The sequence below is a fragment of the Tachysurus vachellii genome, chromosome 9 (assembly GCF_030014155.1).
Source record: "Tachysurus vachellii isolate PV-2020 chromosome 9, HZAU_Pvac_v1, whole genome shotgun sequence".
NCBI classification, from domain to species: Eukaryota; Metazoa; Chordata; class Actinopteri; order Siluriformes; family Bagridae; genus Tachysurus; species Tachysurus vachellii.
Window position 1 is genome coordinate 795,697 of NC_083468.1, and position 20,286 is coordinate 815,982.

Below are 20,286 nucleotides of genomic sequence, written 5' to 3' on the forward strand. Positions count from 1 at the left end.
TTACTTCAGGTGATTTTTGCTTTTTGGACAAGAATTACTTCTTGTTAATTTAAAGATTAACTAAACTATAATTTAAATAAAGTAAACAACATTTAGTTTAACATTAAAATGATTGGTAGAGATAAATATGTTAGCTAAGATTATCCTGTAATGTATCCTGACAAACCTGTAATACCCCAGATATCCCCTAGAGGTCAACACTGTACACAAATTATCACCAGTCTGAACAAAGTCATCATTCAAAGTTTATTTGATTCCTAAACTCGCATTTTTAATGGCAGGTAAATCAATTAAAAAAACTTAAGTTACAAGCAGCTGGAAAAAAGGATGACAGAAATACAATCTGTAAAGCAATCAGAACATCCATAATTACATTAAATTGCATAATTAAAAAACTATTTTAAAAAATTTTATATAATGGCAATATTGACAATATAAGAGATTTTATACCACTACCATGATGCTACCATTTCTGACCAATCACAATCCAGATTTCAAAATTATTATAAACTCTGACCCTCCACCAACAAATAAACTCCTCAAGTGTTCAGTTGCAGTTTGTCTACCAGAACCTAAAACTAAAAGCAAAATAAATAAACATCAACACCAATAATAATAACAATAAAAGTAATAAATAATAGTGTTAAATAATAATAATAATAATAAATAATAATAAATAATAATGAATGATTATATTATATGATCCAGTATACAGTATAATCTTCCTGAAGGAGGTGTGAACTTGTGTAAAATCACCTGTTCAGAAAAACAGAGAGCACAAAAAGACACCATATGTTTATGAAACTGACACTTCTTTAAATCTCAATTTTTTCTCAATCTTTATTTTTGTTTATAGATTTTTCCTTACTCAATTCCAGTAGCAGACGAAGTTCAGCTTCTCATTACAGTTCAGGTTCTGCAAGGTGTTTGTTGTGGTGTTGAGAGCTCCACAGCGGTAAGATAGAGCTGGACATGAAGGCATTGAGACCAGGCTCCCCAGCTGCTCCCTGCTCACCCAGAACCATTGTCCATTCATGAAGCGCAGACCGGTCCACACGCTCTCTGTCTCCGTCCCCACTGTCTCTAGATTCAGCTGCCTCAGGCTCGTCTCAGAGGTCACAGAGGCCAAACCAGTGTAATTTGTCCTGCAGAACTCCTGAGCCTCTTCCCAGGTCTTCTTCTCCTTCACCAGGATCAAGAACCGATAGCAAATGAAAGGTATAGTGTACTGACACCACTGATTACTCCAGGTTCCACTATTATATATGGAAGCACAAAATTCAGGTTGTAGTGTAGAAAAAGAAGGTGATCCGGAATTCCAGTTCCGAAAAATAGCAGGATCTCCATCAGACCATGTCCAGGTGCCTGAGTATGACATGAACAGCCCGATCCAAATGTAATAATAACCGACTGATGATTGTAAAACTCGTTTATTTTCCTCTGTAGAGGTGATGGTGGCCAGATCTCTGTAGTAAGATCTGCAATGTGACACAGCAGACCTCCAAGAATATCCAGAATTAATGAAAACATATTCTCTTGTCAGACCCACAGCCACACCACAACCAACCACCAGCAGGAAAATAAAGAAAAGTGATTTCATCTTTGCTCTGAAGTGTCTGAGCTCAGTCTGTCTCTACACAATGTCTCTAAATAACGTCTCATCACGTCTACACCATCTCAGGCACTCATTTCTTTTTAAATTCATTTAAAACACATGCAAAACCTTGTGTTTTTCTTCTGTCTTGGAATCAAATCTGCCTTGTGGTTCTCTTGCATATGTGTCAGTCAAAATACACTGTTTATTTATGTGTAACTTCATTTGCACACTGATTTCTATAATACAATTTCAGAAGTCAATTTTGAAACAGGATTCTTAAAGCAGCCATGACTCCAGCATGTACTTCTAACTTTTCATGAAACCAGAGACAGAAACAGATTAACAGACTGAGAGAGCAATCCAGCCTAGGCCTGATCATTACAGAACTTCCTCCCTTAGTAACAGATACTGGTCCAGCTGAAGGTCATAACATAAAGCAGTGATGAACTCAGAATCCAGGAGATGGTGACCTGGAACCCAAACAATGAGTCCTGCCACATGGAATAAAATGTTCAGGAATGGTTTGAGGAACATATGAAGAGTTTAAGGTGTTGACTCCAAAGTCTCGAGATCTTCTCAGAGAGTGTCTCAGTCCGATCTTGCATCTGTGGGATGTCAGATTCAGGGATGCAGCACCTCACATCTTAAAGGGCCTAAAGGACCTGCTGTTAATGTCTTGGTACCACAGATACCACAGCACACCTTTAGAGGTCTTGTGGAGTCCATGCCTTGATGGGTCAGAGCTGATTTGATGACTCAAGGGGGATCTACACAATGTTAGGCTGGTGGTTTTAATGTCATTTGTCTAAGCTGTTTTCTGCAGCCTCTGAAAATCCATGGATGTTGTTATTCAGAATTCTTTATACATTTATACATTTAGTTGTTTTTTTTTGCAATATTCCTGAACTTCAGTCCAAGTGTAAATCTTTATACATCTTCACAAAAGTCTTTTAGGTCCTACATCATCTTTGAGGTCATGTAGGTAAAAAACCTTGCAAATATAAACCAAACACAGTGCTCTAAAAAACACACAGGTAAAGCAACTCAAACAAATTAGATGTCACCTGCACACATCGTAATACCTAGAACCTGTCAGGATTAACATTTAGCTTTGATACTTGGTACATTCTGCACACAAAGAGTCCTTCTTTGGATAATTAAGGATTCTTATGTAAACCACTACAAACTGATTTTGACAAACTGCTTCATTAACATATTCATGTTGCTGAGTCTGTGTGTGGATTTATTAAAAATAGGTATCCTGTTAATTAGGTCACATTGCCTCAAGCACACAGTGGATTCAAACACACACACAGTATCTCAGCATCACATTAAAGAAACAACTCAAATCAAGAATAATGGCTAAACAATGAAAATAAGAAACCAAAAATATCTAAACACAAGACATTAAACTGTCTCAGAATACATGATTAATTATAGGATTAATTTCCATTGTTATATATCTCATCAAAACCAGATGAAATATCTAAATTGTCTTGGTTAACTGAGTGTGTTGAAGCTATAAATGTTTGGATGACTTGTGATTTTTTATTATTAAATTCCGATAAGACAGAGATATTATTTAGAAGCCCAAAGCCAGTAAGAAGCTAGCTATGCGGAGAAGCTATTTCTGTCATTGTGCATTCCCAGACTTCCAGGTTTGTGAGGTTCACCTCCAAGAGCTCAATTCAGAGTCCTTTCCAAGAGAAAGGAACCACTAAGCAAGAGGAGGAGGGATTTGGAAAGGACTCTGAATCTTGTGTTCTGAAAATCCCTCCTCTTGGTCCTCCAACCTGCTGCGGGTCAAATATGCACACAACTCTCTTTCCTGAACTGGAACTAGCCTCTCCCCTTTTAAAGCCACTGATGGCTACCATCCTCCACTACTCTCCACCCAGGAACTAGAGGCTTCAGTCCCCTTAGCCCTGGTTTTTGTCAAGCACGGCAAGTCTTCACACTATGCTAGATGTCCAGAAGCTTAGAAGGTCCTCAACCCAGTGACGCTCCGTCTCAAGCTCCCCAGGGACTTGTTATGACCCTGTTTTCTCCCTGCTCTGCATTGCTCCATTTGCCTGTGCTAAGGACTACTGGACTATTTATGACACTGATTAGCACTGCTCCTATTAAAGACTTAATTTGAATTCTTGTCTGCATTCTGCATTTGGGTCCTTGCTTGTGTCCCCTGACAATTTCATGCTTTCATGACCTCTAGACTGGACTATTGTAATGCATTACTAGGTGGTTGTCCTGCATCTTTAATAAATAGGCTACAGTTAGTCCAAAATGCAGCTGCCAGAGTTCTCACTAGGACAAGAAAGTATGACCATATAACCCCAATTTTATCATCTCTACACTGGCTACCTGTTAAGTTTAGAATCGATTACAAACTGCTGCTACTTACGTACAAGGCTCTTAATGGTTTAGCTCCCATGTATCTAACTAGTCTTCTAACACGTTACAATCCTTCACGCTCTCTGAGATCACAAAACTCAGGACTTCTGGTAGTTCCCAGAATATCTGAGTCTACTAAAGGTGGTAGAGCGTTTTCTTATTTAGCTCAGCATTCAGAATACCAGACAATGCAACTCATTTCATCCTGTCCACGAGACCAATGAGAAAATCTCATGGAAACATTCATCTCTATATCAGACTAATACTTAATTTACTCCAAAGTAATAATCCACTAATACTCCAAAACCCATGTCATGTAAATGGGTTTCGTGTGACAGGTTTACATGCATATACTCATCTCATAATATGTATCTCTGTAACTGGTATAATACCTTCAGCAGCTCCGGTGTTCTTGATGATGGTCTTGCTGCAGTGTTAGAGAGGACAGGGTTCGTGGTGAAGGTGCTCACTGTCAGCTTTCAGTTGTGATACACTTTCTCCTAAATAACTTCTGAACACACAGATCACAGAAGAGAGAACAAACAAAGCACAAACGAAATGGAGGAAGAATGCAAGCGAAACATTAAGAAGAGAATGTCACCAGTCATCACAGTGCTGGAGTCAGCTGCTGTTTATGCCTTTACAAAGAGCAAAGCTATCAAACCTATCACCCATTAAAAAAAACTCACTCCATTATAAAAATCCTATTAAGGAATCAATAATAAGCGGTGCTCAAACTACTGCATGGTGCTCTAAACTCCGAAGTCCATGTTTCCCCCAGGTGACTGGTCTCGCTTTTAAAGCACGCAGTGTTCATACAAAACTAGGATGCAGGAAAAAATACACAACAAATTAATTAACAGAATTAAACAATAGGACTGTGTTGAATCACGTCAATCAACACTGAATATACACAAAAAGGTAACACAACCATAACATGCTTTGAATCTAAAATATGTGCTACAAAATAAGGAAAAACACAAATCATTCAATAAAAAGGAAGGAAACCACAAACGTATCAGAAACAGCAACCGCTGCCTGAAGAAGAAAGGTTCATTGAGTTGAAACACAAAATTTCTGCTAGCAATTATCATAGATGTAATAAATGAAAGCAATGATTTTACATACCTACCTAAATAAATAGGACTGTTTCATCTACATTCAGCTACAAACACAAATGATCGTGACGTTTTAAAGTGAGTGGAGCTTCCCAACCCACAGCTATTTTCCATAAGTTGATAGCCAAACTAGTAGATCTGGGCATTAGCACTACAACGTGCAACTGGATCATGGACTCCCTGACCAACTGACTCCAGCAGGTTCGATCTGCTCCAACATCATCACACTTAACACTGGTGTACCACAGGGCTGTGTGCTGAGCCCCTTCCTCTACTCCCTCTTCACCTCTGACTGCAGGCCTGTGAATGGATCTAACTCCATCATCAAGTTTGCAGATGACACCACAGTGATCAGTCTCATCACCAACAATGATGAGACTGCCTACAGGGAGGAGATCCAGCACCTAGCCACATGGTGCAATAACAATAACTTGCTCCTTAACACCTCCAAAACAAAGGAGCTCATTGTGGACTTCAGGAAAGAGTCAGGAGGCACGCATGACAACACCCACATCAATGGGATGGCTGTTGAGCGCGTTTCCAGTTTCAAGTTCCTGGGGATCCACATCTCGGCGGACCTGTCCTGGACTACCAACACCTCCAGCCTGGTCAAGAAGGCTCACCAGCGCCTCTTTTTCCTGAGGTCACTAAAGAAAAATCAGCTTTCCTCGGATATCCTGGTGAACTTCTACCGCTGTGCAATAGAAAGCATCCTGACCAGCTGTGTCACAGTCTGGTATGGGAGCTGCTCTGTTGCAGAGCGCAGGGCATTGCAGCGGGTGGTGAAAACCGCCCAGCGCATCACAGGGACTCCACTTCCCACCATGGAGGTCATCCACAAGAAACGCTGTCTGCGTCGAGCTCGCAGCATTCTTAAGGACTCCTCTCATCCCGCCCATAGACTGTTTTCACTTCTGCCCTCTGGCAGGTGTTTCAGGTGCCTCCGGACCAGGACCAGCCGACTAAAGAACAGCTTTTTTCCTAGAGCTGTCTCTTTACTGAACTCTGCCACTCGCTGATCCTACTGTCCTTCATTCTACTGCCTGCCCAAACCCCCCCCCCCCCCCCCCCCCAACACACACACACCTCACACTACGCTATTGCGCTAATGGACTGTCTAAACTAAAACTTCTGATCACTTGTACATTTGCTTAATCACACCCCACAATTCGTTATTGCACTAATGGACTGTTACATAAAATTTATGCTCATTTGCACACTTGCTCTCCTTTTTTTTGCATTGCTGCTCACCAATGTATATACACACCTAATTTCTGTCCATAATAACAGCAATATATTATATCATGTTCATAGTACATATCCTCCTGTATCTTTGTAATCTTTACCGGTTTATTGTAATAACATATTTTGTTTATAGCACATACCCTCTGTAAATTTTAGTTTATAGTAATAGACATCTGTATATTATGTTCATAACACATACATATATATTCATTTGTATATTATATTCATAGAACATACATATCTGTAAATTACTGTTTATAGTATTAACCATATCTTTTGTTACAGCAGATATCTTATGTAGATCTGTATATTTGTTCAGAGTACGCACACAACTGTAAATCACTCCATATTACCACTTACTTAACTCATTTAAATCTTGTACAAACTTTATATCCTGCACTTGCTACTATTGCACTCTGGTTAGACCTAAACTGCATTTCGTTGCCTTGTACTTGTACATGTGTAATGACAATAAAGTTGAATTTAATCTAATCTAATCTATTTGTGTGCTGTGGCTCCCCCTGCTGGAACAGACTCATTACAACAGGGAAGTAAAGTTTCAAACTTTCCTGATCCATTTTTCATTTTTTATTTATTTAGTTTACAGTACTATAGATACTAAATCTGTTTCAATGATGTATGCTGTATTTTGAACAGGTTCGAAATGAAGTAAAAAAAAAAAAAAAAAAAAAAAAGAAATATTATATAAGTTTAATGAATAGTGGTGTTAATAGGATTTGACCACTAGGGGGCACTAGTCTTGTCTAGCAGGATTCAGACCATTAGAAGTGATAAGCAATCCTTCTTTTAGCACTTAACAAGCTAACATAAATAATCAGATCTGTGCCCAGTCAATAAGATCTGGATAACAGGATAAAACACTTTCATCTAATTAAAAAATTCATAAAGAAAGCAAATCTTTATCGAGTGTGAGTGTATTATCTGTAATCATGACAAACAGATGTGTTAAACAGTGACACTGGCCCATTGTTGGTGTCTGTGAAATCAAGATTATGGAAGATAGTACTTTGTTCTCTGTGTGTGTGTGTGTGTGTGTGTGTGTGTGTGTGCGTGTGTGAAGCACACAGCAGTGCGGATGGAGCTCAGCCACTGCGTCTCTCAGACTCCAGATGATGTCTGATTAAGTTATATGCCCTGACTGCATCCTAATGCAGCGTGATGATGTAGCTTACTTTATTCCTATAAAACTGCTTTGAGACAATGTGCTATACAAATAGATTATATTTTTGTCCTGAGTGTATAAACACTTTTGGAACGATATACGACGATTATATTAGAGGGTCTGTAACCAGCCGTTGTATAAAAAGTAAAATATTGTTCTTCTTGATTATTCAATCTTGCTAATGTAAATAGATTTAATTTATATTAAAATAATTTATATTTAAATAATTTATATAAATAGATTTAAAAATTGTATTTAAAAATTATCTAATATAAATTGGAGCCTTTGTACGTGTATTTTGCACAGCTGTATTGTACGTTATGTCCACTAGAGGAAGACATTGAGCTCATTGACAAACAACTTCTTTTAATTCGAAATCTACTCTTTATTTACATCCTAAACTGGGCAGGAATATTTAATTGAAAAAAATATTCATTTACAAAAAGATGATTGGTGACAAATATATAAGGGGAATAAACAAGGACATGAGAAATAACAAATCAGAACATTCATATCTATAAATTTAAACTATTGAACAAAAAACAATGGCATTCATTACAATATAACAAACATTATAATCGTGATTTAGGTGTCATTGTAAAAAACATGTACACATCAATACATATTATATTTAGCCATTAAAATTAATATATTGATCCAAATATCAGAATCCTTACATGAGAAATAATGTTTTTGTGTCACATATTTAATAACTATTGTTCTGAAGAATCTAGTTTCATTTTTAGTGATTGAAGGTTTTAAATTGAGCACATAAATGTCCCATTATTATAAACTCTGAACCTCCACCAACACATAACCTCCTCAGGTGTTCAGTTACAGTTTGTCTATCAGAAGCTAAAACCCAGTTAAATATTAGTAAAGACATCTAAAAAATAAAGCAATAATAAATGATTATACAGTGTGATGCAGTATACAGTATAATCTTCCTGAAGGAGGTGTGAACTTGTGTAAAATCACCTGTTCAGAAAAACAGAGAACACAGAAAGACGTCATATGTTTTAGAAATTTCATCTACAATCATGATTTCTTCTTGTTTCTGATTATTTTTAACTCACGTCCAGTAGCAGATGAAGTTCAGCCTCTCGTTGCAGTTGTGGTTCTTCATGGTGTTTGATGTGGTGTTGAGAGCTCCACAGCGGTAAGACTGAGCTGGACATGAAGGCATTGAGACCAGGATCTGTGTCTGACTCCACATCGGGCTCCATATCACACTCCACATCTGACTCTGTGTCTGACTCCACGTCTGCTCCTCGTTCACCCAGAGCCACTGTCCATCCATGAAGTGCAGGCCGGTCCACACGCTCTCCGTCTCCGTCCCCACTGTCTCTTGTATCAGCTGCTCCAGACTCCAACTGGAGCTCACAGAGGCCAAGCCAGTATACTGAGTCTCACAGAACTCCTGAGCCTCTTCCCAGGTCTTCTTCTCCTTCACCAGGATCAGGAATTGATAGCAGTAGAAAGTAAATGAGTTTGTGCAGGAGAAGGAATACCATTTACCATAATAAGGATAAGGTAAAATTGTGGCACAATCACTTTGTGGATAATCGTACCAGTTAAAGAAAGAAGTCTGTTCTCCATCAGACCATTCCCAGGTGCCTAATGTGTTGTACAGACCGATCCAACTATAAAAAAATGGAGCAGGAAAGAGTTGATTGTTTTCCTTCATAGTGGTGATGGTGGCCAGGTCTTTGTATTTTTGTCTGCAATATGTCTGAGCCTCATTCCACTGTAATGCAGAGTTAATGAATACATACTCTTTTGTCAGACCCACAGCCACAACACAACCTGCTGCCAGCAGGAAAAGAAAAAAGATGGATTTCATCTCTGCTCCGAATCGTCTGAGCTCAGTCTGTCTCTGAGAACGTCTCTGCCGACTCTTTCAACTCTTGATGCTCGATTCATTTAAAACACATTCAAAAGCAAAGTAAACAAAACAGCGTATGTGGAGGCTTAAAGCTTTTCATAAGAAAATTTATTCATGGTTGTTTCACTTGTCTTTACTTGGCCTTCCAACTCAATATAAATGTCTCTGATTGCCTTTACTGTATATTTAAATTTGTCGATTGTAATCTCCTCAAATAGGAAAAGTCTAGTGATGAAACACACAGAGAAATCCTCCTGAACCCACTGCAGTACGTCTACAGCTCCAACAGTCTGAGAATGTCACATCTGCTACCACCCACCTGTCTCTGTCCCACATGTCTCTGTCCCACCTGCCTCATCTTCAGAAGGACAACAGTAAGCGTCCTGTCCAACTGTCTCACTGTTTAGTCCGGGAACTGTAGTGTGTCTGACCACAAGACATTACAGAGAAGATCGAGACCTCCCATCTGTGCATCAGACCAAAGAACTGGATCTATTCTGTATATTTAATAACACACTGTGTTTACTGTAGATTTCGCACGTCTCACACTCTGTTGTGTGTCTGTGCTTTTTTTGTAGTGCTGTGTAGTAAAGTTACATCCTGAGGACAGGTGACAGGTCCATGCAGAAATCTACGTACATCTTCACAAAGGTCTCAGAGCAAAATCAGATCATCATTTAGATCCTACGTCAGATGTGAAGTCAGATAAAAAACATGCAAATACAAAATAAACACTGCACTGAAAAACTCCACAGGTAAAGCAAACCCAAACAAATCAGATATCCAAAGAGGAGTTCAAAAGAAAAGAAGAAGGAGGAAAAGAAGCAAATCATAGATCATGGTGAAAATTAATTCTCACAAACACACACTCATATACACAAACACACACACTCACAAACACATATACACAAACACACACACTCACAAACACATACACACAAACACACACACTCACAAACACATACACAAACACACACTCACAAACACATGTACACAAACACACACCGGCACACTCACAAACACATACACAAAACACACACACTCACAAACACATATACACAAACACATATACACAAACACACACACTCACAAACACATACACAAACACACACTCACAAACACATATACACAAACACACACCGGCACACTCACAAACACACACACTCACAAACACATACACAAACACACACTCACAAACACATATACACAAACACACACCGGCACACTCACAAACACATACACAAACACACACACTCACAAACACATACACAAACACACACACTCACAAACACATATACACAAACACACACACTCACAAACACACACCAGCACACTCACAAACACATATACACATACACACAAACACTCCCAAACACACACACATACACAAACACACAGGCACATGACCTGTCAGGTATTTAAAGCTGCATGAATGAATGCATAAATGCATGGATGGATGGACAGATGGACACACTGCATAGTTAAAAACTTAAAACACACGTTCTCAAAAGCACCATCTAAATGTTAAACTAACAAAAATCACTCGTACATGGATGTAGAACACAGCACTCACACAACACACATCAGATATATTTCATATTCCTTTATAAAGACGCTGAAGTGAGTAAAACAAACGATTGTGTTTATTTCTGCTGATACAGAAGTGAAATGTAAGACAGAGTACAGCTCTCAGTCACAACAAGACTTAATACAAAACTTAATTTTCCTGTCTGTTATAACACGAGAATCTAAAACTGACACGATATCAGTGACGATCTGTTGGACCTGGAACCTAACACCGGTTATAAAAGCTTGTACGTTGTATCTGAACACACAACTCAACACCGGTGGACTCGATGACAAGCCAGGAGTAGAAATACTCAGAGGTGTCGAGAAGAAAATGAAAAACGATATAAATTATAAAGAATATGCAAAACAAATAAATATCCCATATATTGGATATTGTATATAAAACAGTAGTCAGTCATTAAGGGGTTAATGAATTCATTCTTTCATTAAAAGGCACGCAAACGAGCTACAATTTCAAGTGTTGTCTAAACTCTTATCACCTACTGATCCTCTTCATTAACAGGCACTTTTGGTTCCCGAGTCGGCACAAAAACAACCAGCATGAAGTTCTAACGGTGTGTGATAACGTCTGCTTCGTCAAAGTGAGATAAAGACGGTGTTCAGTACGGCTCTGCTTTCAGACTCCTGTAGAGGCAGCATGTGAAAATCATCCCCACGATCTGAAAGAACAAAACAAATCATTACACCACGTGTTCACACACAATCTTTATTTACTGAACAACGTGTTACAGCTTTAATCCGTTTAAAAGTTAGTTCCTGTTCTTACAAAACAACGCAGCCTGTTTATACAGCGTTAAGAAGTGTAAAACCTTTATGTTACACATTCCACTGAACACCGTCAATCATGTTACTATAGAAACAATAACGTATTAGAACAAAAACATTCATATGAACTTGTGACCTTTACATTTATGACCTTTGGTAGACTCTCTAATCCAGAGCGGTCTCCTGACCAATCAGAGTCCAGAACTAGACTTGTGAGAAAAAGTAGAAATAAAACACGAATACAAACAAAGCTCTCACCTGTACACAAGCCACACCCACTCCCACAGCACCAATCAGCTTTAAGTGGTCCAAGATGAAGTTCTCCAGCTTAGCGATGCAGCCGCCCTGGGAATAAAATAGAGAATTAAACATTCACTTTTCCCAAAACATTCATCACATTCAAGTCCCAGAGCTTTAAAACATTTGAATTGGAACGAAATTTATCACAATAATTTTATTTAAAAAATTTTTTATCTAAATGAAGACTTTAATTTTCTGTGGAAATCATGATACAATCATGATATTTAGGTTTATCCTGTTTAGTGTCCCATCAAATCCCTAAATCTTATAAGCTAATAAGTTTAAACACACACACACACACATAACCCTACATAATGTGTGTGTGTGTGTGTGTGTGTGTGTGTGTGTGTGTGTGTGTGTGTGTGTGTGTGTATAAATATATATATATATATATATATATATATATATATATATATATATATATATATATACACACACACAATCACAAACACACACAAATACGTATACACACACACACACATATACACACACACACAATCACAAACACAGACACAAACATATACACACACTCTCAAACACACGCTTATATACATATACACACACACACACATATATATATATATATGTGTGTGTGTATGTATATATATATATATATATATATATATATATATATATATATATATATATATATATATATATATATATATATATATATATACATATACACACACACACACACACACGACGGCTACCGCTGCCCCTGCTGGACACCCATTGGAATGTCATTAAGAGAAAACCTGGAGAACTCTGAAGAAACCCACATGAACACTGGGTTGTTCTCGCTCACCTCCACTTTGTAAATGTTTGAGGGATGATCTCTTTGTCCACACAGCTCCATGACCGTCTTACAGCAGCTGTCTGGTACGGCTCTGTTATCCAATTTCTCTGTTTTGTTGAACCAAATGCTGTCCCTCCAATCAGACGAGCTGTTGCTGCCACAGCACTTAAACTGAAGCAAACATAAAAATCAGTGAGGTTCACAAACAAACTGTACAAAATGATTATTATTATCATTATTATTATTATTATTACCTCTTGCTGTAATTTATCCACAGCCTCCGTGATGTGGTTCTGCTCCGGCTGCTGATATTTATTCACCATTGTGTTCTTCAGGTTACTCTTCAGCTCGTCGCTCAGCTGCACAAATCAGTGAAAAGAAACAGTTTCAACAAACCAAACAAAAGTGAGTGAAGGTGAGCAGTTAGAGGACCAGTTAAATGTTACCTGCTGGTAGTAGATGTACGCCAAAACTCCGGCCAGGACTTCCAGAAGAAAGATACACATCAGCAGGACAAAATACTGAAAAATAAAATAATTAAAGTGAACGAAGGTGAATCTCTCGACACATCAGCCGACATCACGCATACAATTAAGTCCCACCCCCAAGGGTTACTGCTGAGGTCTGAATACTGATGTGCATGATTTCTGTATTAAATCACCACTCTGACAATTTTGCTGTGATTAACAATGAGATGTGAAGCTTCCAGTAGATGTGAAGTCTTTATCTGTCTTTACTGACTAATGACTCACTGTGTCTGAAAGGCAAAATCCATCTGTCTGAACTAGTGAGAATGTGAGCAGGGATGAAGAGGCGCATTTTTCTACCTGCTCAGACCTGTCTGGGGGGGACGAGAGAGAGAGAGAGAGAGAGAGAGAGAGAGAGAGAGAGAGAGAGAGAGAGAGAGAGAGAGATGGAGGAAGACGTAAACAATATAAATGACTTAAACAGACAGAGCTTCCTTAATGTAAAATTCTCACATCTCCTTGTGGGTCGTGTGGTTCCTCTTTTCCACTCCGTCCTTTCTGATAACTATCGTATCTCCTCTTTCAGCACAAGACACAAAAATGCAGCAGACAACGAGCCTTTGTCTGGTTTTATTAAATCTACAACTGAAGGTTTTTTCTTCTTTTCGTTAAAGGAGCACTTCAGCTGTTAACTCCGCCCCTAACTCCAATATAAACTGTCAGAACGTTAAATAATCAAATTGTACAAGTACGAATTAACCTGAAATATAAATGTATTAGATCACATTCCAATTTTGCAGAAATGTCATTTTCAAATGTTTGTGTTAATTGCGTGTGTTTCGAATCTCACCACTCTCAGAAGTCGCCTTTTCTCCTTAAAGGTGGCGCAGCAGCCCAGAACCCCTGTTACCATGACGATGACCCCGGCCAGGCACAGTATGTAGGCCGAAACGGCGTAGATCCTGGAGGACAGCAGGCTGATGTAGTCGCTCTTCTTTACTAGAGTCCACAATCCTACAGCCAACACAGCGCCCCCTGCCAGCTGAGAGGGCAGTGACAGTGTGTGTGTGTGTGTGTGTGTGAGAGAGAGAGAGAGAGAGAGCGAGAGAGAGAAGGTTAGAGTGAGAGAGAGCGTGAGAGTTAGAGAAAGAGAGACAGAGTGAGAGTGAGAGTTAGAGAGAGAGACAGAGAGAGAGACAGAGAGAGATCGAGCGAGAGCGTGAGAGTTAGAGAGTGTGAGAGAGTGTTAGAGAGAGAAAGAGAGACAAAGAGAGAGTGAGAGAGCAAGTGAGAGTTAGAGAGAGAGTGAGAGAAAGCATGAGAGTTAGAGTAAGTTAAAGAGAGAGAGAGTTAGAGAGAGAGTTAGAGAGAGAGAGTGTGAGCAAGAGAGAGTGAGTGAGAGTGAGAGAGAGTATGAGGGAGAGAGAGATTGAGAGAAAGTGAGTTAGAGAAAGTAAGAGAGAGCAAACACATGCACTAAGTGAAGCTCAAACATAGCTATTATTGTGGTGATGTCATCATGAAATGGGGCGTGGCTTACTTCCTTATAGACACATTATAAACTCAGAGTTTTCAGCTGTTCACTAATTCATGCTGAACACAATTAACTGAACGACTGCCCCAGCTCTGACCTTCTCATATCTGACACAGCTACTTACCCAAAACAGGAAGTTAAACATGAACAGGAGGTACTTCAGGCACACGGTCCCACATCTGTCCTTCTTTTCTGTGTTCACACCCATTCTAAAAGAGACGTATACACACAATGGCTGCTGTGTAGATTTCTGCATCAAGTACGCAGCAAAAACATCATAACAACAACTATTACTATCATTGTTATCATTTCCTGCATGTGAATCGATTCAGAATCGGTTCAGAGTCAAATTGTTTGGTTCAAGAACAATCGGACAGTGAGGTGGAGAACACACCACGGTTCTGCTCACACACACTAACCACTGCTAGATTCACTTTGAGAACACGGTCATTATTGATCATGCTCATAAATAAACACACCCTTTAGTGAGGGCTGAGGATTTGCCTAGAAGACAAAAAGCATCTGTGTAGTGTCGCATGATTCTCTCTCTCACACACACACACAATCGTTTTAAGTTTGTGTGTGAATTAAGTGCAAATAATAGTATTTTCACTGCACCCCGTGAACTCTTTATGGTTCAGGGCAAACTCGTTAACCCTCACGGGGCCAAACGTATTTATAAATCGTATTATTTTCTAAGCTTTTAACTTCATGCCGAACTTTTGCTGGACAATTCTATGCTATTTTGTCATGTCGATATTTTATAATACCTTTTCCCTGACAAAAAAAACTAATGTAAAAGTTATTTAAATAAATTAAAGTAAATGTTCTTTAATGCATTCTAAAGATTGTAATTGTTGGAAAGATGCCGAGGTGTAAGAGGAACAAACCACTTTAGGACGAGCAGATAGAGGAAAACAATCAGCCCTGACTGCTAACAGTAACTAGTCATCACAACGTGAGTGATTAGTTCACTTTAACAGAATGACACAGCAAATTATTACTTATAGAAAACGGAATTGAAACTCTCTCTGTCCATCTCTCCATCTTTATCTATCTATACATCTTTCTCTCTCTCTCTCCATTACTATTTTGTTTTCTCTGTCTCTATCCAGCTCTCTGCGTATATTTCTCTGTTCCTGTAACAGATGAGTAAAACATGTAATGAGTTGAGACAAGCCAGAGATTATTGTGATGACTACTCATGAAGGATCAGGCCATCTCTCTCTCTCTCTCTCTCTCTCTCTCTCTCTCTCTCTCTCTCAGATGTGAGCCTAAGATTATATACACAGAGTCTGGATCAGTCAGGAATAAATATTTGTGTCTAGACGTATAAATGGTGATTATAATAGAGACTGAGTGAGTAACCGTGCTGAAGGTTATGCTTTAACGCTGGTGTCTGTTCTCGTGTTTCTCTCAGTGGAAAAGTGATTTCCTTCATTATTAGTGTTTTATCTGTCTGAACACAGGTCATTAACATCACAGACACTGTCATTAACATCAAGCTGCTTTATAACGTGATTTCAACAAGATTCATTCACGTCTTTTCTGATCCCGAGGTTTCTGTGAGGTCAAAATCTGACACTACAACAAATTCCCAGAGACCAAGGATTTTAATCCCAGCATCAAGATTAAATAAATAAATATAAAAACATACAAACATTAATCTAGAAATGTTATCGGCAGTAAATGTCATAAATCTGTCATAAATGTCATAAAATTTCAAGCATATTTACATTCTATAGTTTTAAGAAAACCGTAAAGATTAAAGACAGAATGAAAGCAACTCAACGAGAAAGCCCTTAGCTCGGAATGCTAGTTAGCTGTAGCACCGGATGCTAGTTAGCTGTAGCACCGGATGCTAGTTAGCTGTAGCTCGAGGCAGCAGAAATGTTACCTGTAACCGTGAGATGAAGCAGCAGATGTAGTGATGAAGCTCAGACTAAATAAATCACAGTATTTAATTTTCCTAGAAAAATAAAAACAACTTTCTTCACCAAAGATTTGAAAATGACTAATTTAATGAACCGGACGCTTCTCCTGAGGTAAAAGTTCCTCCTTAGTGCCCCAGGTACTCACTCACAGGACAGAACCCCACCCCGACCAGGACAGATGGGCGTGTCTTCGACTCAGAGCCTGTGATTGGCCCATTCTCTTGCCCTTCCCAGTGAAGGCTATTTTCCCTGAATCATTGAACCGATATGAACCGAATATTTTGACTCTCCTGTTTTAATAATTTATTTTATAATTAATATTAGAAATATCAAATATGATTCTTGTGCTAATAATTTTTATGCTCCCATTCAAATTAATGTCAGTTTATAATTTTTAACTAGAAAAAAGTGGGGGTTTAAATGTTTAGTGTTCAGTTATCATATTATTGTTATCATAATATTGAACTGTTCAGTGTTCAGTTATCACATTATTGAACTGTTCAGTGTTCAGTTATAATATTATTGTTATCATAATATTGAACTGTTCAGTGTTCAGTTATCATATTATTGAACTGTTCAGTGTTCAGTTATCATATTATTGAACTGGTCAGTGTTCAGTTATCATAATATTGAACTGTTCAGTGTTCAGTTATCACATTATTGAACTGTTCAGTGTTCAGTTATCATATTATTGAACTGTTCAGTGTTCAGTTATCATATTATTGAACTGGTCAGTGTTCAGTTATCATATTATTGAACTATTCAGTGTTCAGTTATCATAATATTAAACTGTTCAGTATTCAGCTATTATAATATTGAACTGGTCAGTGTTCAGTTATCATAATATTGAACTGTTCAGTGTTCAGTTATCATAATATTGAACTGTTCAGTGTTCAGTTATCATATTGTCGAACTGTTCAGTGTTCAGTTATCACATTATTGAACTGTTCAGTGTTCAGTTATCACATTATTGAACTGTTCAGTGTTCAGTTGTCATATTATTAAACTGTTCAGTGTTCAGTTATCACATTATTGAACTGTTCAGTGTTCAGTTATCACATTATTGAACTGTTCAGTGTTCAGTTGTCATATTATTAAACTGTTCAGTGTTCAGTTATCACATTATTGAACTGTTCAGTGTTCAGTTATCATATTATTGAACTGGTCAGTGTTCAGTTATCATATTATTGAACTGTTCAGTGTTCAGTTATCATAATATTAAACTGTTCAGTATTCAGCTATTATAATATTGAACTGGTCAGTGTTCAGTTATCATAATATTGAACTGTTCAGTGTTCAGTTATCATATTGTCGAACTGTTCAGTGTTCAGTTATCACATTATTGAACTGTTCAGTGTTCAGTTATCACATTATTGAACTGTTCAGTGTTCAGTTATCACATTATTGAACTGTTCAGTGTTCAGTTGTCACATTATTGAACTGTTCAGTGTTCAGTTATCACATTATTGAACTGTTCAGTGTTCAGTTATCACATTATTGAACTGTTCAGTGTTCAGTTGTCACATTATTGAACTGTTCAGTGTTCAGTGTATTATATTTTGCAATGGGTCTTTAAATCTGTGTGATATAAAAAAAGAAGACATTTTATAATTAAAATTACTGTAGGTCCTGTGTCTGTGCTTAACTTTCAGTGATGTAGAACTGGATTACTCCTTTAACAAAGTCCCATCTGTCTTAACTCACATACTCTATTATTATTATTATTATTATTATTATTATTATTATTATTATTATTATTATTATTATTATTATGACTCCCTCAACAAATCTTTATTTATAGCAGCCTTTTCAGTGGGAGTTGCAGTTTGTTCCATGTACAGTGTGTGTTAATCTTCCAGGTTACTTCCTGCTAATTTTCAGCACGGTCGGTTTCTCACAAGTGACATTGAGGTGTTTACACAGTGCAGTTTCTGGATTTAACACAAGTTCAAAAGTGAGATGCAGGAAGTTCAGTGTGTTCAAGAAATCCCACAATGCACTGCTATGAGTCATGTTTACCCATTTGTAGTGAATGAGAAGTAGGGCACAAAGCGTTTGATTAGCATTAAATCTCAGATAATATATTTATTACAAGGTAAAAGAATATTTCGCACATTTAAGTTATTAGTGTTAAACATATTTAACCATATTTCAGAATAATATGAGAACAAACTTTTTTAATGTGTAAAAATCACCTGTTCAGAAAAAAAGACAGAACAGAGTACAGGACAACATTCCTTTAAGAATTTAACAATATTTCATGGTTATAAATCTCAAACTGTATCTGTTATTGTTATTTTTACTCAGTTCCAGTAGCAGACAAAGTTCAGCTTCTCATTACAGTTCTGGTTCTTCAAGGTGTTTGTCGTGGTGTTGAGAGCTCCACAGCGGAAAGATTGAGCTGGACATAAAGGCATTGAGACCAGGCTCCCCAGCTGCTCCTCGTTCACCCAGAACCATTGTCCATTCATGAAGCGCAGACCGGTCCACATGCTCTCTGTCTCCGTCCCCACTGTCTCTAGATTCAGCTGACTCAGTCTCGTCTCAGAGGTCACAGAGGCCAAACCACAGTAATTAGTCCTGCAGAACTCCTGAGCCTCTTCCCAGGTCTTCTTCTTCACCAGGATCAGGAACTGATCACAGTAGAAACTCTTTCCGTTGCCACAGTAGCCATCCAACCAGAATCCTTGGGGGGATGTGGTAGCCTTGTGGTTAAGCCTTATGGTTAAGGTGTTGGGCTACCAATCGGAAGGTTGTGAGTTCAATTCTATGTCCACCAAGCTGTCACTGCTGGGCCCCTGAGCAAGGCCCTTAACCCTCAATTGCTTAGTTGTATAAAAGTCTCTACTAAATGCTGTAAATGTAAATGTAATCCATCAAAGTATGTGTAAGCACAATAGTTATTATATTGAAAATAAGGTGATCATTATATTACATTAAATGTTCCTTACATTTCCGAAAAAGAGCACAATCTTCATCAGACCATGTTCAGGTGCCTGAGGATGACATGTACAGTCCGATCTAACTGTCTGAGTCCTGATTGTAAAAGTTGTTTGTTTTCCTCCTTAGAGGTGATGTTGGCCAGATCTCTGTAGTATTGTCTGCAGTATGATTGAGCAGAATACCAAGAATAGTAGTGTAGTAATAGAATCTTTTTAAATTCATTTAAAACATATGCAAACGCAAATTATACAAAATGTCTGAAGAGAATAAAACCAACTTTGTTAAAAACTGACACAATAAAATGACTTTAATAATTTACTAAACTTCCACCTCATCAGTAAATTTCAGCTATCGTCAAAATATATTGTTCCGTACTTCAGTACTTTATATTTAAAAAGGCAATGTGCTTTATAACCGGATGTGTAATCTAAATGCAATATGAATTTGAACAAAAAGTACAAAAGAAAGTTTCAACCAAAACATTAAAGTAAACGTTTTAATGCATTTGTTGGATGTGACGTTTTAATGAAGTAAC

General features: G+C 37.9%; 3 protein-coding genes across 3 annotated transcripts; all 3 read right to left on the minus strand.

Moving 5' to 3' along the window:
* Positions 1-709: 709 nt before the first annotated feature.
* LOC132851749 (macrophage mannose receptor 1-like) lies at positions 710-1,763 on the minus strand. The gene is made up of 2 exons (XM_060878742.1): positions 869-1,763; positions 710-756 (listed from the first exon to the last, which is right to left on the minus strand). Exon 1 carries the CDS (start codon positions 1,598-1,600, stop codon positions 869-871), a length of 732 nt encoding a protein of 243 aa, XP_060734725.1. The 5' UTR covers positions 1,601-1,763; the 3' UTR covers positions 710-756.
* Positions 1,764-8,131: 6,368 nt separating this feature from the next.
* On the minus strand, positions 8,132-9,377 carry LOC132851627 (lymphocyte antigen 75-like). The gene is made up of 2 exons (XM_060878596.1): positions 8,611-9,377; positions 8,132-8,512 (listed from the first exon to the last, which is right to left on the minus strand). Exons 1-2 carry the CDS (start codon positions 9,375-9,377, stop codon positions 8,509-8,511), a joined length of 771 nt encoding a protein of 256 aa, XP_060734579.1. The 3' UTR covers positions 8,132-8,508.
* A 1,663-nt stretch (positions 9,378-11,040) lies between these two features.
* Positions 11,041-16,963, minus strand: cd151l (CD151 antigen, like). The gene is made up of 8 exons (XM_060878798.1): positions 16,772-16,963; positions 14,999-15,083; positions 14,191-14,382; positions 13,320-13,394; positions 13,128-13,232; positions 12,883-13,044; positions 12,033-12,119; positions 11,041-11,668 (listed from the first exon to the last, which is right to left on the minus strand). The coding sequence occupies exons 2-8, from the start codon at positions 15,080-15,082 to the stop codon at positions 11,609-11,611; spliced, it is 765 nt and encodes a 254-aa protein (XP_060734781.1). The 5' UTR covers position 15,083; positions 16,772-16,963; the 3' UTR covers positions 11,041-11,608.
* Between the last annotated feature and the right edge of the window lie 3,323 nt (positions 16,964-20,286).

Bases quoted from the DNA above. Each gene is read 5' to 3' on its own strand.
- cd151l (XM_060878798.1), bottom strand. From the start codon at position 15,082: ATGGGTGTGAACACAGAAAAGAAGGACAGATGTGGGACCGTGTGCCTG. The intron at 13,233-13,319 runs GTAACATTTAAC...TGATTTGTGCAG, and splicing joins CGTACATCTACTACCAGCAG to CTGAGCGACGAGCTGAAGAG. The intron at 12,120-12,882 runs GTGAGCGAGAAC...TTTTATTCCCAG, and splicing joins CAAACATTTACAAAGTGGAG to GGCGGCTGCATCGCTAAGCT.
- LOC132851627 (XM_060878596.1), bottom strand. From the start codon at position 9,377: ATGAAATCCATCTTTTTTCTTTTCCTGCTGGCAGCAGGTTGTGTTGTG.
- LOC132851749 (XM_060878742.1), bottom strand. From the start codon at position 1,600: ATGAAATCACTTTTCTTTATTTTCCTGCTGGTGGTTGGTTGTGGTGTG.